The 15593-nt window shown below is 35.0% G+C and overlaps 1 protein-coding gene across 1 annotated transcript in view; it reads left to right on the top strand.

Moving 5' to 3' along the window:
* The window catches only part of MALRD1 (MAM and LDL receptor class A domain containing 1), a 761302-nt gene that overhangs the window by 327642 nt on the left and 418067 nt on the right, over positions 1 to 15593 (top strand). The window contains 2 exon segments of the mRNA XM_055332672.1: positions 10518 to 10755; positions 15112 to 15428. Coding sequence (XP_055188647.1) covers positions 10518 to 10755; positions 15112 to 15428 — 555 coding nt within the window.

Here is a 15593-nt window from a genome sequence, read left to right as displayed (position 1 = left end):
TTGGAGAGGATGCGGAGAAAAGGGAACACTCTTGCACTGTTGGTGGGAATGTGAACTGGTGCAGCCACTCTGGAAAACTGTGTGGAGGTTCCTCAAAGAATTAAAAATAGACCTGCCCTACGACCCAGCAATTGCACTGTTAGGGATTTACCCTGAAGATTCAGATGCCATGAAACGCCGGGGCACTTGCACCCCGATGTTTCTAGCAGCCATGTCCACAATAGCCAAACTGTGGAAGGAGCCTCGGTGCCCATCGAAAGATGAATGGATAAAGAAGATGTGGTTTATGTATACAATGGAATATTACTCAGCCATTAGAAACGACAAATACCCACCATTTGCTTCAACGTGGATGGAACTGGAGGGTATTATGCTGAGTGAAGTAAGTCAATCGGAGAAGGACAAACAGTGTATGTTCTCACTCATTTGGGGAATATGAATAATAGTGAAGGGGAATATAAGGGAAGGGAGAAGAAATGTGTGGGAGATATCAGAAAGGGACACAGAACATAGACTTCTAACTCTGGGAAATGAACTAGGGGTGGTGGAAGGGGAGGAGGGCGGGGGGTGGGGGTGAATGGGTGACGGGCAATGAGGGGGACACTTGATGGGATGAGCACTGGGTGTTATTCTGTATGTTGGTAAATTGAACACCAATAAAAATTAATTTATATAAAAAAAAATAATAAATAAAAAAAATAAAATAAAATGACCGTAAAACAATAAAAAAAATAAATAAATAAAAAAAATAAAAATATATTGCTAAGTACCTTATTCTTTTCACAGTCTTGTAAATAAAATTATTTCCTAATTTCAACCTGTAAACTTTTGCTGCCTATTTGTAGAAATACAATTGATTTTATTTTATTTTCCTTGTATCCTAAACCTTATTACTTTTTTTAGGGTTCTAGAAGTTGCCATGCATATTTCTTAGAATTTTTTATGTAGACAACTGATCAATTTGCATGCTTTTATATGTTTTCTTTTTAATTCTTACTGCACAAACTAGAACTTTAAGTACAGTTGTTGAGTAAAAGGGATGCTTTTGGACTATCTTACCCTGTTCCCAGTCTTAGGGTGATTTTGCAGTATTTCATATTTAAGTCTGACCATAGCTATATGTTTTTCACAGGTCTCGTTTCTCCATTTGAAAGAGCTCCCCTTTATTCCTAGTTTACATCATTTTATCATGAAGTAGTGATGAATTTTATCAGTGCTTCTTCCGTATCTAGATTAGAAGATCATATGATTTTTTTCTCCTTTTGTGTTAAAGTGATGAATTACATTATCTGATTTTTGAACATTAACTCAAACACATTCCTGGATAAAATGTATTGCTAAAGGTTTTGCACTTAACGTTCATGGGGGATATTGGTCTCTAAAGTTCTTGTAGTTGCTTGTCTGCCTTTGTATTGGCATTTTACTGGCTTCATAAGGAGAGTTGGGAAGAGTTCTCTTTTCCTTAGATCCTGAGAGAGTCTGTGTAAGTTGGTACGATTTCACCCGTGAAGCCATCTGAGATTAAAGTTGGATATGTGCAATTTTTGTAATGGATAGAGTCATATTCAGCTTTATTCCAGTTTTAAGGTGTTTTTTAACAGGTATTTTCTCATTTCTTCCAAGTTGTTGATTTTTTTAGAATAAATTAATTATTTGTAGCAGTTATTCCCTTATGTTATTTAAATGTAAATAGGATTTCTGGTGCTATGCTATCCTTACAACTTTTCTATAAGTTTGGAATTATTTAAAAATAAAAATTTTTAAGAAATGAAGTAGTATTAAGAAACTCAGGAGAAAGAAGTAATAGTTTGAAACACAAAAACAATTCAAATGATAAAGTCAAAATTATTTTTAAAAGCAGATAAGGTAAACAAAACACCAATTTTTAATTTTAATAAAGGAGAAAAAAGACATTTGAATAAATGGAGGCTTGTTAAAGGGGAATTAATAACCACATAGAAATAAATAACTCTGTGATCATTTGAAAATGTCAATGAAATAGTTAATTTTCTTTGAGAAAAATGACCAAAATTAACTAATGAAGCAGAAAACCTGAATAGACCATTAACTGTCAAATAAAGTTATCAACAAATGTCCTTCAATTTTGTCTCTTGAGATAGATACTACTGAGTTCTATCACATTTTAATGAACTGATAATGGCCAAAGAAACTATTCTAACCATACAAAATGACTGAATTTATTTTATGAAGCTAATATATCACTGATAATGAAGCCTCCAAAAAATTAGAAAAGTAAGAAAACTGTAATTCAAACTCCCTGTGAATACAAATGTAGAACTTAAAATGCTAGCAAGCCAAATTCAGCAATAAAATCATTGTATCATACACTTTGAGGTAAGGATATTACACCACTTAAAGGAAGTAATACACTGTTCATGTAAACAGATAAACTACCGAAAAAATCATAACAGGTGCTAAAATATTTATTTAAATTCAACACCCATTTCTGTAGTGTATAAAATGATAGAACCTTAACATCTTACAGATGATTAAACAAAGGGAACAAGGAAATACTTTCATTAAAATCAAGATTATATTAATATTTACTATTATTTTTTAACACTCCTGGTTCTAGGCAGTATGTAAGGCATAAAATGAATTACAGTAACACTAAATTATAATTATTATAATTATTTTATTTTAAAAAAGTATTTTAGCACTAGAGCAGAGGGAAGAGGCAGAGATAGAGGGAGAAGCAGAATCCCCACTGAGCAGGGAGCCTGATGTGGGGTTCCATCCTGGGTTCCCAGGATTATGACATGAGCCACTCAGATGCTTAACTGACTGAGCCACCCAGGTGCCCCAATTTTCTAATGATATGCTAATATACCTCAAAAGCCCAAGATAGTTACTTTTAAAAATGTAATCATTCTAGTACTGGGTTGTTTATGTCATCCCAAACTCATATCCTGTGAATGTGACCTTAGTTTGGGAGTAGGGTCTTTGTAGATGTACTGAGTTAAAATGAGGTCATATTAGATTAAGGTACTCCCTAACCCAATGCCTGTTTTTCTTTTAAGAAGAGGGAAGTATGGACATAGACACCCAGAGGGAAGATAGTGTAAGAATACACAGAGAAAATGCCATGTGATTGAAGGGATGTATCTATAAGCCAAGGAATGCTCAGATTGCCAGTAACCACAAGAAGCTATAAAGAGACTGGGAAGTATTTTCCACTAGAGCCATCAGGGAGAGCGTGGCACTGTGGACACATTGATTTCAGACTTCTAGCCTTAGCAGCTTTGAGGGAATGAATCTCTATTGTTTAAAGCTGCTCATTTTGTTGTACTTTATTATGGAAGTGCTAATCCTCAAAGTCACAAAGCTAAGAAAGTGTCCCACTTATAACTGGAAACTAACTTCTCAAATTTCCCTTTTTTCTTATTTATTTTAATAGCATTTGTAAACCTTGTCCTGAGCATCATCAGTGTAGTAATCTACACAATACTCATAGTTCTACTAAATGAATAAGTAAATATAAATACATAGCTCCCTTAGAAAAATTGGGAATATTTTTTGTCATATAGTTTCCATGTTGTGAGAATTGTGGGAATTCTCAGAGCTAGTGTGTTAATAATATGTTAGTGTTTTTAAATCTACCAAAGAAGGATATAATTTATCAGATTCATCATATTCATTTGACTACAAAACCTTCTTCCTTTGGGTGACAAATTGACATCCCTGGGACATTCATATTTAGATGAATTGATAAACTATATCAGGCTACCTCAAGAAGAATCAAACCAAAGTGGATAACTTCCATCTCTCCATATTTGTCTACCTATAGACACAGATCTCTTCAAGAATTTCCTCATAGATACATAAATTTTCTTATCCTGTAGTAGTTTTTTTTTTTTTTGCAGCCCCACCCTGGATCACTGCATACCCACATTATAAAGAGAAGTAGTGGCACAGTGTTCCATTTACACCATTCTTCAACTGATAGTTCTGCTACTTATAATGAGGTATTTTGCTTAGTATCACACTCTGAACTTCAGCTTTCTCATCAATCAAAATAAAAGAAATAACTATTATACTGAGATGTTGTAGGACTTAAAATAACATAAACAAAGAGAATGTTCAGAATCTGCCACAGATTGTGGTCAAAACACATTAGCCCCCTTTCCAGTTAGTTTCTTATCTTCCTAAATGTGCTTTACTTATAGCATATGCTCAATAAATTTATATTAAATGAATAATTGAATAGGACGGTGAGATCTTAATTTTCAGAATTTGATGATTGGATCTTAAAAGGATTTGCATTATGGTCTTTCAAAATTATGAGGCTTTTTTTTTAGTGAGACTGATGTCTCATGTTTATGAAGATAGTGATCGATGGAAAAATTATAGCATTTAGAAATGTAGAAATTGGTTGATGGATGATACAACTATAGACAAAGGTGATCATTGTCTTCCCGATGGCACACCTGTCTGGTGCTGGCATTAATAGCTCCATAAAAATCACAGGAATTGGCATCTGCGCAGAAGACTGCTGCCTTTCCCACCTGGCACCCATGGGAATTTGTGAAATATCAAATTATAAGTTGTTCTCTCACCACAGTGATGTGAAATCCAAACAACTTATACCTACTTATTGTATTTTCCACCCTACACATTAGAATTGAAATTTTCAAGGACACATATCTTCAAAACAATGGTACATATCAAAAGAAAAATAGAATTTGCATGAGAGAGATTCACAGAGCAGCATTTGTATGATTTCTGAAACAGAATAAGTCTGCTTTTCCCCAGCACAGATTATTTCTTTATACAAGTGGCCTTTCTGGATGCCAGTCTATATGGGAATCTAGGCTTCACGAGCTGTATTTTCCAACACAAGGTCAACTAAATTAGTTACTTCATTTTATAATTTTTAGCTGGGACAACTGTTCAGATTCTTAACTTGATGTTGATTTGGGATTCATTATTATTTTAGTGTATTTACCTCCCAGGCCTTTGAAAGGGTACTTAAGAGAACTTTAGTATCATAAAATAAAGGAGATTATTAGTCTGTTGTGGGAAATAGTAAGTTACCAGAATGTTTCAAATGAAATTTTAAAATTGAATCAGCAATTGGATAGAAAATGCCATCCTGTTCATTTGGTAACAGAATTAAGACAGAAAAATGTTCTCTATTCTTGAAAATATTAAAAATTAGTGTTAGCCTGAGTGTTAAATTAAACCATTTTAAAAAGCATATTAGTCTTGATGCTTTCTTAAGCTTTTAAATTTTTCGTTCTTTCAACAACTGAAAATTATTAATTTAGGTCATTCTTCATTATTGGGCAAGTGTTTTGCTGGAGGGTGTGATAAAATTATCTTTCATCTTAGTGTCCTTTATACTCAAATGGTATTGAAACAATAGTAGAGCCCACGTATTTTCAAATTTTTCACCTTATTAGCTACAAAGAGCCTAAGAGTTATTTTCTGTATTTAAATAATTGTATTTGACCTATGCTAACTGTAAGAATGCAACCATAAAGAAAGGCATGATTTTGATGCTCAGCACAATTTGGAAATTCTTAAAGAGTCTTATGTAATAGAATAGTGTAGGATCTTTGTCCCAAAATTGCTGTGGCTTTAGCTGGGATGTGGACCTGCCTTCCTTTGGCCTGTATGCTGAAGAGCAGGGCCCGGAGAGCTTCAGGGCCAGAATCATTCCCATTCTTGTTTACATTAAACTTCCTAAAATATTTGAGTACTTGTTTAATTGAGTTTTCTTAAAGAGACAAATTTTTATGTAGATGTTTATCAACATGCTGCAGCTTAGATTCTTCTTAAGTGGTTTTGGTTTTTGGACACCATCTCACATATAATTATGATTTTTAAGATTTTCATTTTCACTTTAATATCCAGAGAGAATTTAATAAAGAATTACTATATGCAAAGAAATTTAAAGTATACACTTTATTACTTAAGATCAAATTGGTCATTGGCTTTGTGCTGCATCATGCATATGCATTTAAAAATAAAGAACATGAAATGTATCCTAAATGGGCAATTTTCTAAGATACAAGCTCTTAGTAACACAGTGCTCAGTTTTACAACATCATCACTTACCTTTATAGCTTTATAACTTACCAACAGAATTATAGGATGATGTTTGTGTAGTTCCTAGTCTCGAACTCTGTGTATGATGATCTTGGAAGTCACAACTCTCTGTTCTAACAAGTCAAAGGCTGAACAGACTAAAAAGAAAATCAAGAACTTTATTGAATCCATAAAAGATGGGAGGACACAGGACAAATGTTCCCAAGACTGAACAGAGGCAAGGTAATATAGGGAGTCACATATTATCAGATTAGAGATTCAGGAGCAGAATCCAGTAGAGGAACCAGTATCCAGGTAGGAAAGGCTGAATTGGCATTGATGGAAATGCTAGAGCTGCCATATAGACAAGCCCAAGAGCTAAAAACTTCAGGAAACCCACTTATCAGGACATGCTATAATATTGTGGAGTTATATTTATAATATTTATTTACAATATTATGTCTAAATATAACATTATGAAGATTTTGACCAGGTTCCCAGTAAATATTAGAGAAAAATCCTTACCTGCTTCAAATAGGAGGAGGGGGAAAAATCATTTTGATTTGAGGGAGAGTGAATGAGAGAGAGAGTACATGAGCAGGGGCAAAAGGAGAGGGAGAAACAAGCTCCCTGTTCAGCAATGAGGCAGGGCTCAAACCCAGTACCCCAGGATCATGACCTGAGCTGAAGGCAGATGCTTAACTGACTAAGCCACCCAGGTACCATGAAAAAAAACATTTTGAAGTATCACAGAGCACTCTGTTCTTCCTAAAAATATTTTCCTTCAGATAATGAAAGCCTAAACTGCCAGGGTATTATCAGAGCCTAATTGACCTGGTGGAGGGGAAATTTCCATTGCTCATCCTCTCTAGTTGTCCTGTTCCACCTAAGGGGAGGAAGAGGGGGAAAAAGGGTTTCTCACCCTGACAAACCTTTGTGAAGTTCACAGTCTAGAGGTACAGGTTCACTCACAAACTGAGAACTAATCATAGAACAATAGAATACTTCCCCTCTCCCCAGATTAAGGCCTATCTACAAGCAGTTCTTTTTATCCAGTATATCATTTCCAGTTATGAAGAAAATATCCCATGACATACTAAAAGACAATAAAAATAAAAACCAACACAAAAACCTGAAATTTGAAGAGACAGAGAAAGCACAAGAAAGATACATGACAGGGATTTTGGAATTATCAGACCGGGTATTTCAAATAACTATGGTTAATATGCTAAGACCTCTAGTGGATAAAACAGCATGTAAGCAAAGATGGGCAATGTAAATAGAGAGATGGAGGTCCTGAGAAAGAATCAGAAAAAAATCCTAGAGCTCAAAAACATTGTGACATAAGTGGAGAATGGCTTTGAAGGGCTTATTGGTAGCCTGGACACTGCTGAAGAATGATGTCTGAGCTAGAGGACATTACAACAGAAACTTCCAAAACTGAAAAGCAGAGAGAACAAAGACTGAGAAAACACAACAGATTATCCAAGGACATTGCAACATGAGGTGTAATGTATAGAGTGGGGATACAAGGAAGAGAAGAAGGAAGAGAAGGAAGAGAAAAAGGAACGGTAGAAACTTTTGGAAGAATAATGACTGTGAATTTCCCACCAAATGAATGTTGGACAGAAAACCACAGCAGAGAACATGAAGCAGGATAAAGGAAAAAAAAACAAAACAAAAAACCCTATGCCTACGCATATCATTCCTAAGATACAGAAAATCAGTGAAATCCTTAGAGAAATCAGAGGGATAAGACACTTTACCCAAAGAAGAACAAAGGTAAGGAGTATACATCTCTGAAATTGTACAAATGAGAAGACAGTAGACTGAAATATTTAAGGTGTTGTGGGAGAAAAACAACAAAGAACTACCAACCTGGAATTTGCACCCAATGAAGTCATCCTTCAAACTGAAGGACAAATACTGTCTCAGACAAACACAGATTGAGGTTTTTGTTTTTTTTTTTGTTTGTTTGTTTTTTGTTTTTCCCAGAAAACTTACTTTGCAAAAAAAAAAAATGTTTTTAGAGGAAGGAAAATGATATAAATCAGAAACTCAGATTTACCTAAGGGAAAGAGAGCCTTGGAGAGGAAGCAAAGATAAAAACTTCTCAAATTACCAAGGATAAATAAGGACATTACATAATAATGCCCTTGCTTCCTCAAGGAGGCAAGACCATTCTTAATATGTATGCACCTAACAGTAGAATGTCAAACAACATGACACAAAAACTAATAGAATTGCAAGGAGAATAGATGAATCCACTATCATAGCTGAAGACTTCTACACCCATCTATCAGAAATGGATAGATCTATCAGGCAAAAAATCAAAGGTCATAGTTGAACTCATTAAGTCTTGCTATTCTAGAAGTGGAAGAAAACATTTAAGCAGTGTTTGTAATAAAATATCATTAGGGACCTGGGAGAGAGAGTTGGTATTTCATGCAACTTAAACCAATTAATTTCTGCGGCTTATTATAATAAATTCCAATTAGTACACTTTTTACTTTTTCACAATTTTCTCATCTCTAAAATAAGGATTATGTTTTAGAAAACAATTACAGTGATTAATAACTTTTGCTTTAGGCAGCATTTCCCAAGCCAAAAGTGTATCGAATAGAATAAGAAGCTTCCCAAATTCCCTACCAGGACCTGAGGAGCAAAGATGAGAAGAAAGAAGGACGAAAATTACATTGACCAAATAGGTACTTGGAGGAGGAAGTGTGTGTAATGCTAAAATAGCTTCTTATTGATTTTGGGACGGGGAACCAGATTTGTGGAGAAATAAACTTCCACAAGCCATGGAAATAGCTCTGTGTAACACACTAAAATATTTCTTCTTTTTTTTTTAGTCAAAAAGACTTTATTGAAAATTTGAATGTTTGAGAAGTTTATTAAAAATGTCAGAAGGTCCTAAAGCATATGCCTAAATAGGATCACAGATTACTATTAAACTTAATGTTTCACTATTTATTTAACTGAGGTGGTAGCAAAGGGTTCCAAAGGCAAAAAAAACATCAGGTTATGTAGTTGTTAGCAAAACTTTGCTCCTTTAATTTTGAGAAGTTTTAACTGTTTCATGTAGTCAGAGACCTGATAAGGACAAAACAGAAACTTTGCTTACAATTTCTTATTAAGAGCAGAGCAGTGCTCCAAAAGAACTTTGTCTTTTTAGCAGAGAGAAAAGTCAAGTTTCAGTTTTATAGCAGTGTACTTTTAAAACTCATTTATTACAATCCTAATTGATCCTGACCCCAGAAAAAAATTTTTCCAGAGAATCTCCTTCACAAATCTTTTTTTTTTTTTAAGATTTTATTTATTTATTTGAGAGAGAACATAGAAGGAGAGTGGGATGGAGAAACAGACTCAACTGTGCAGACAGCCTGGTGCTAGACTCAGTCCCAGGACCCTGAGATCATGACCTGAGCTGAAGGCACATTCTTAACCAACTGAGCCCCCCAGGCACCCTTCTCCTTCACAAATCTTTTACATTTTTTTCTTTTTCTTTTTCAATGCAGATTTTGTTGTAAGTTTTTTCTCTCTAAATAATCAGTTTCATTTTAGGACAAAATTAGTTTCTTTTCCCTTAACAAAAATTTCATTCCTATTTTCATTCTTTATGCCTTGTTATGCATCTCTTACTTTCTCATATACAGAGTGGCTTCCCTGATCCATTCTAGCATCTTAATTACATTTATCATAATTTGAATTCTTAGAAAACTTAGTTTCTAAAAACCAAGTAGTAACCAATTGTGAACTATCCTACTCCCACATCTTCCTAAGCCTCTCTTGATAATTAGCTTTTATTTTACCTGAGCTTATTAGCTAAATTCATGTTGCAAGTGGTGCAGTTTGCCAGCAAAAGTGATTTAAGATAATGGTTGATTTTTGTCTCAGGAAATTTTCATGGGTAATTGTTAGAACAAGTCAAGTTAGTTGAAAGATAAAAAGCATAGTAGACAAACTATTAAATAGCTTTCAAAATATTTGGTAACATAAAACTTTGACGTTTTACTAGGTTAAATAATAAATTGGGTTGAATTTATTGATATCTAAATCTTTTCCAAATAAGATAAAATGCTGAAACATTAATTACATAATTACATAAGTTTAAAATATTCTATTTTAATGCTAGTGTCAGGATAATATTCCAAGGTGTTGAGTATTACATGATGGATCAAGATCACTGTAATTTTGTATGGCATCTTAAAGTCAGCTAATTTTCTTTTTCTCTCTACCCTAAATTGGGAAATGTTTTCCAGGTACCTCAAATGGGCGCTGTGATTTTGAATTTTTTTTTTTTAATTTTTATTTATTAATGATAGTCAGAGAGAGAGAGGCAGAGACACAGGCAGAGGGAGAAGCAGGCTCCATGCACCGGGAGCCCGATGTGGGATTCGATCCCGGGTCTCCAGGATCGCGCCCTGGGCCAAAGGCAGGCGCCAAACCGCTGCGCCACCCAGGGATCCCTGTGATTTTGAATTTGACCTTTGTTCTTGGGAGCAGGAGCAGGATGATGACTTTGACTGGAATCTGAAAGTTAGCAGCATCCCTGCTGTAGGCATGGAGCCAGCTGCTGATCACACCATACGAAAGTCCTCTAGACATTACATCTTCATAAAGAGCTGTTTCCCTCAGCATCCCATGATAGCAGCCAGAATTTCAAGCCCAGTCATAAGTAGATGAAACAAAAACTACAAGGTGAGAAAAAAACCCAGAAATGTTATAAGTGACTGCTGATAGAGGTAATACAGAAAATGCAATGACCAGGATCAAACCAAAGCTGAAACATGAATTTCTTCAACCTAGGACATGTATGGAAAGGAGAAAATAAAACAAGAATGAAAGAGAAGGGCTATTAAAACCATGGAAAGCATTATCCTATTAATGAATTCCATAGATATTTGAATTTGGAAACTACTGGAAAACTTCATGGTTATTATCTGTAACTATGCATAGTACAAAATAAGTAAAATGCAGCTGCTTCCCCTCAACGAATTAGTACTTACTATAATTAGGAGAATGTCACCATCAGAAAGAAAATTCAAGCAGTTTATAGTTAAATATTCCCAAGAATGAATGTTAGAGATAGTTGGAGCCACTATCAAATGGTTGAAGAAGACTTCATGAAAAAGTAAAGGCTAAAATTAGCCCTAAAGAAGGTAGAAGAACTTCTATAGGCAAGAAAAAAAGATAGTTTGGCCATTATCCCTTGGAACTTTTAAAGGAAAATGTTAGTACTACTAAAATTATAAATAGGATTGTATTGCTCTTTGGGACAACCAGCCTCTATGATGACTGTGTATTTTCAGGTCCTCCCTTTCTCTCCATTGATTGTTTTTACTTCACAAATGATTTAAGTTAGCTGAATTAGGATCTAAACTTCACTTTACACATGTAAATTAAATGCTCAGGGATGACGTCACAAGAATTTTGCTTACAAGAATGGTATATGAATAAATGTGCCATCTATTTATATCTACAATGAGAAATGTGATTTCTGTAAGATCTGAACACACATATTTGGACTGGTGTTTTCTCCAGGGTCTACACACTGAAAGGAAAGCAAATTACATCCAAAAAGTTGCCAGCTGATCAAAGAGACCAAGACAGGCTGGGAGACAATAAGATGATTGAAATCTTTATTGTCATCCAGATGTAATATTTTTGTGTACCTGGCTCTCCTACAAAGCTCTAAACTTTACTCCTTTACTCAAATAACCTGCACCCATTACAGATGTTTGCATCTCTGTTTTATACTGACCAGTATATATACTGACTTCCTACCATTGTTGTGCTTTTAATACATGTTAAACTTTTAGTTTGTATTGGATGTTTTTCTGTCTTATCGTAAGTTGGTTTCATAGTTTAACTCTCAGCGGGTAACCTCATTTCTATTTCTTCAGGGACATTTGATAGAATTTTCATGATTAGAGTTTTAGAGAGATAACTCAACAGTCTAGAGTAGATATAACAAACAGAGTAACATTAAACTGTATCCTGTGCGTTTGGCAAAAAAAGTGTTTTTTTTTTTAAGATTTTATTTATTTATTCACAAGAGACAGAGAGAGAGAGAAAGAAAGAAAAAGGAAGGAAGGAAGGAAGGAAGGAAGGAAGGAAGGAAGGAAGGAAGGAAGGAAAAGAAGAAAGAAAGAAAGAAAGAAAGAAAGAAAGAAAGAAAGAAAGAAAGAAAAAGAAAGAAAGAAAGAAAGAAAGAAAGAAGAAAGAAAGAAAAAGAAAGAAAGAAAAAGAAAGAAAGAAAGAAAGAAAGAGAAAGAAAGAAAGAAAGAAGAAAGAAAGAAAGAAAGAAAGAAAGAAAGAAAGAAAGAAAGAAGAAAGAAAGAAAGGGGCAGAGACAGGCAGAGAGAGAAGCAGGCTCCATGCAGGGAGCCTGATGTGGGACTCCATCCCAGGTCTCCAGAATCATGCCCTGGGCTGAAGGCAGCGCTAAACCTCTGAGCCACCCGGGCTGCCCCCCCAAAAAAGAGTTTTAATCAAATATATTTCTGTCTGTTTTTGTTGTTTTCCAAATTACTTGATAACTTTCTCAAAAACAAAGCCCAAGCACACCGGATTTTTATATGTCAAGTCTTTATATATCTCTCTACATCCATAAAATATTCTGAAATTTGCAAATTTGTTTTAGTCTTAGAAAGCTAATTAAAAATTAAATATAAAATGTATAGAATTCCAGCTTGACTTCTCAGCTTTTCTATGTAGGCTTCCTGTGAAAACGCTCCAAAGGTTTGTTTTTCATACTCTAGCAACTCAGGATTTTATCTCTCTCTATTTTTCCCTGGTCCTGAAACTGTAGTCCCTACTGTTTTAAACACCTGTGTGAGAATAATGAAATATGCCTAGAAGAAATGTCAAAAAAATTAATGATGAATGGTTTATTTTATGAATATTTATGATATAGATTGAATACAAAGGAGTGAGGAAAGGTCATGCTGGGAATGATTGTGTCGCTCATATAAAAAATATGTATATCAGGTAAGCAATAGTGACCTCCCAAATTTTCATGAAAATCCTTTCTGTCACTTGACCTTGTAGAATACCTTCAAGCAGAACAAAATCAAATTGAAGATTTTTCTTCCTTTTGAGGGATGAGGGGTGGGAGGAATGAGACAGATGGATGTGGGTAGAGATGAGACCTTTGAGTAACTCTGAAATTTCCATTGAAAGTGCCTCTCTACAAGAATTTAGTACTTAGAAGAGTTTTATTCCCTCACAATGCCCTGTGATTAGACCGTGTTGTTGTCAAGTATTTTCTGTAAAAATAGAGGGGTTTATATGTTTGTTTGCGTGCTAGCTACATAGGATCATTCAAAAAGTGACCTCATGAAGACAGGGAAATATTTCCTGTGACATGAAACATGGGCCTGAGATTTGTTGCACAAATAAGACAAAATAAGGCAGAGCCCTAGAAAGACCATGTCTGTGACTGCAGGGGATCCAAAAAGACATGTTATGCCAATCATACAGGCGTAAGCCACATATGTTCTTACTCTAAGGAGTCATGTGACCCAGATTTCATGGGTCCTCTCCCAGAACAAGTCATAATGATCACAGAGCTCGTGTTGGAAAGGTTTGTCAACAGAAGGAACCATTTTGGATTACAGAAGAGTACCTGCAGGTTTCATCAGCTGGGAAATTTGAGTAGAGTCACTTCACATGGCTTACCTATTCTCAGTTGATGCTTTTTGAAGTGTGCATTGCATATTTTGTTTAATCAAATTCTTTACCCTTAAGCACCTTCGTTTCTTTCTTTCTCTAGAGAGTAATATCCATGACTATTAGTGTTTCAATAAAAATGTCTTTTTCCTGTGTGATCATTCACCTTTACTGTGTTCATTCATATACATGACAAGACAAAAGCTTGAAAATGCTCTTGAGTTCCTATTATTTCTAACCTGCACTGTTGTTTCTTTGAGAACTTCCCCTGACTTTTCCCTTCTGTGTGATAATTACTAAAAATCTGGTGAACTCCCATCTTTGAAACATTAGGATGTTAATACTTGCAAATACTTATATTAATTTTTCTTTGGTGGGAAAATACCCTAGGCTTCTCTCTGCCATCATGTTTCTAACATTTCAACTAAATTTGGGTAATGCTGTTCTGGTAGTTTGATGGCATATAGTAGAGTCCTGAAGATCTTGTCAGACTAAAAGTGTGTTTCAAGTGCAAGAATATAGTAGAATAAGCAACAGCATACTCTACTATTTTAAAGAAAATGATTTAAATTTTATGAGACTCAGCCATTAGACACGACAAATACCCACCATTTGCTTTGACGTGGATGGAACTGGAGGGTATTATGCTGAGTGAAATAAGTCAATCGGAGAAGGACAAACATTATATGGTCTCATTCATTTGGGGAATATAAAAAATAGTGAAAGGAAAAAAATAGTGAAAGGGAATAAAGGGGAAAGGAGAGAAAATGAGTGGGAAATATCAGAAAAGGAGACAGAACATGAGAGACTCCTAACTCTGGGAAAAGAACTAGGGGTGGTAGAAAGGGAGGTGGGTGGGGGATGGGGGTGACTGGGTGAAGGGCACTGAGGGGGGCACTTGATGGGATGAGCTCTGGGTGTTATTCTATATGTTGGCAAATTGAACACCAATAAAAAATAAATATATAAAAAGTTTTATGAGACTGAAAATGGTCTTCTTTGCTTCCTACTATTGCTTAATCATGGAAAGTCCTTAGACAATGAATCACTTTTCATGATATTTTATTCCTTAGAGGGTGGACTTTAAGAGTTTATCAAGGAGTCTGCATTTAAAAGTCAGATGAAAAATAAACTCTGCTCAATTTCCCCCCCAAATCTTATTTGATTCTTACTGCTTTGTTTTCCTTATACTACAACTTCTAATTTTTTTTTTCTATAACTTCTAATTTAAGGCTGGCCTAACTTCACTCACAGAACAATAGGACATGCAGATCTAGTTTTCCTTTTTCCTTTAGGAGTCTGTTCACAAAGGAGAGGGCAATATAATATAAAGTAAAGTAGAATTGTACTAATTAAATGCAATATTCCTATTTTTGGTTACAGATAATTTTTCATTATCACATGTATGGAAATGGCATTAGGGCACTTGCCTTGATCCAGGTATCAGTCTCGAACCAAACAAGGGTCCTACTTAAACTCACCATAGAACAAGGCAATTTCTGGCAGCAGAAAGAACTATCACTGCCTGGTGATGAGGACTTCCAACTCAAATTTGAAGGCAGAGTTGGTGAAGGACACCATGGGGATATTGCCCTGGATGACATCGTGCTTACAAAGAGTTGTCTGTCATTCCATCATTCCATGAAAGAAGAACTCGCAGAACCTCTTCCAACAGGTACATCTTATGTTGTGATTGTTCGGTATTTTTACAGAGTGGAAGGTGGGAAGGAAGGAAAGAAATGGAAAAGAAATGATATAAACACCTAGTAATATTTTGGTTTCATAAAGAAAAAAAATCTTAAAAAAATATTTCAAGCTTTGACTCCTAATGCCGTCCTCTCAGTTTTCTCCAAGCTTCGGTATGT

This window comes from Nyctereutes procyonoides, unplaced genomic scaffold, assembly GCF_905146905.1.
Source record: "Nyctereutes procyonoides isolate TBG_1078 unplaced genomic scaffold, NYPRO_anot_genome, whole genome shotgun sequence".
NCBI classification, from domain to species: Eukaryota; Metazoa; Chordata; class Mammalia; order Carnivora; family Canidae; genus Nyctereutes; species Nyctereutes procyonoides.
Note: the sequence above shows the minus strand (reverse complement) of the source record. Positions and strands in the feature narration are given on the sequence as shown.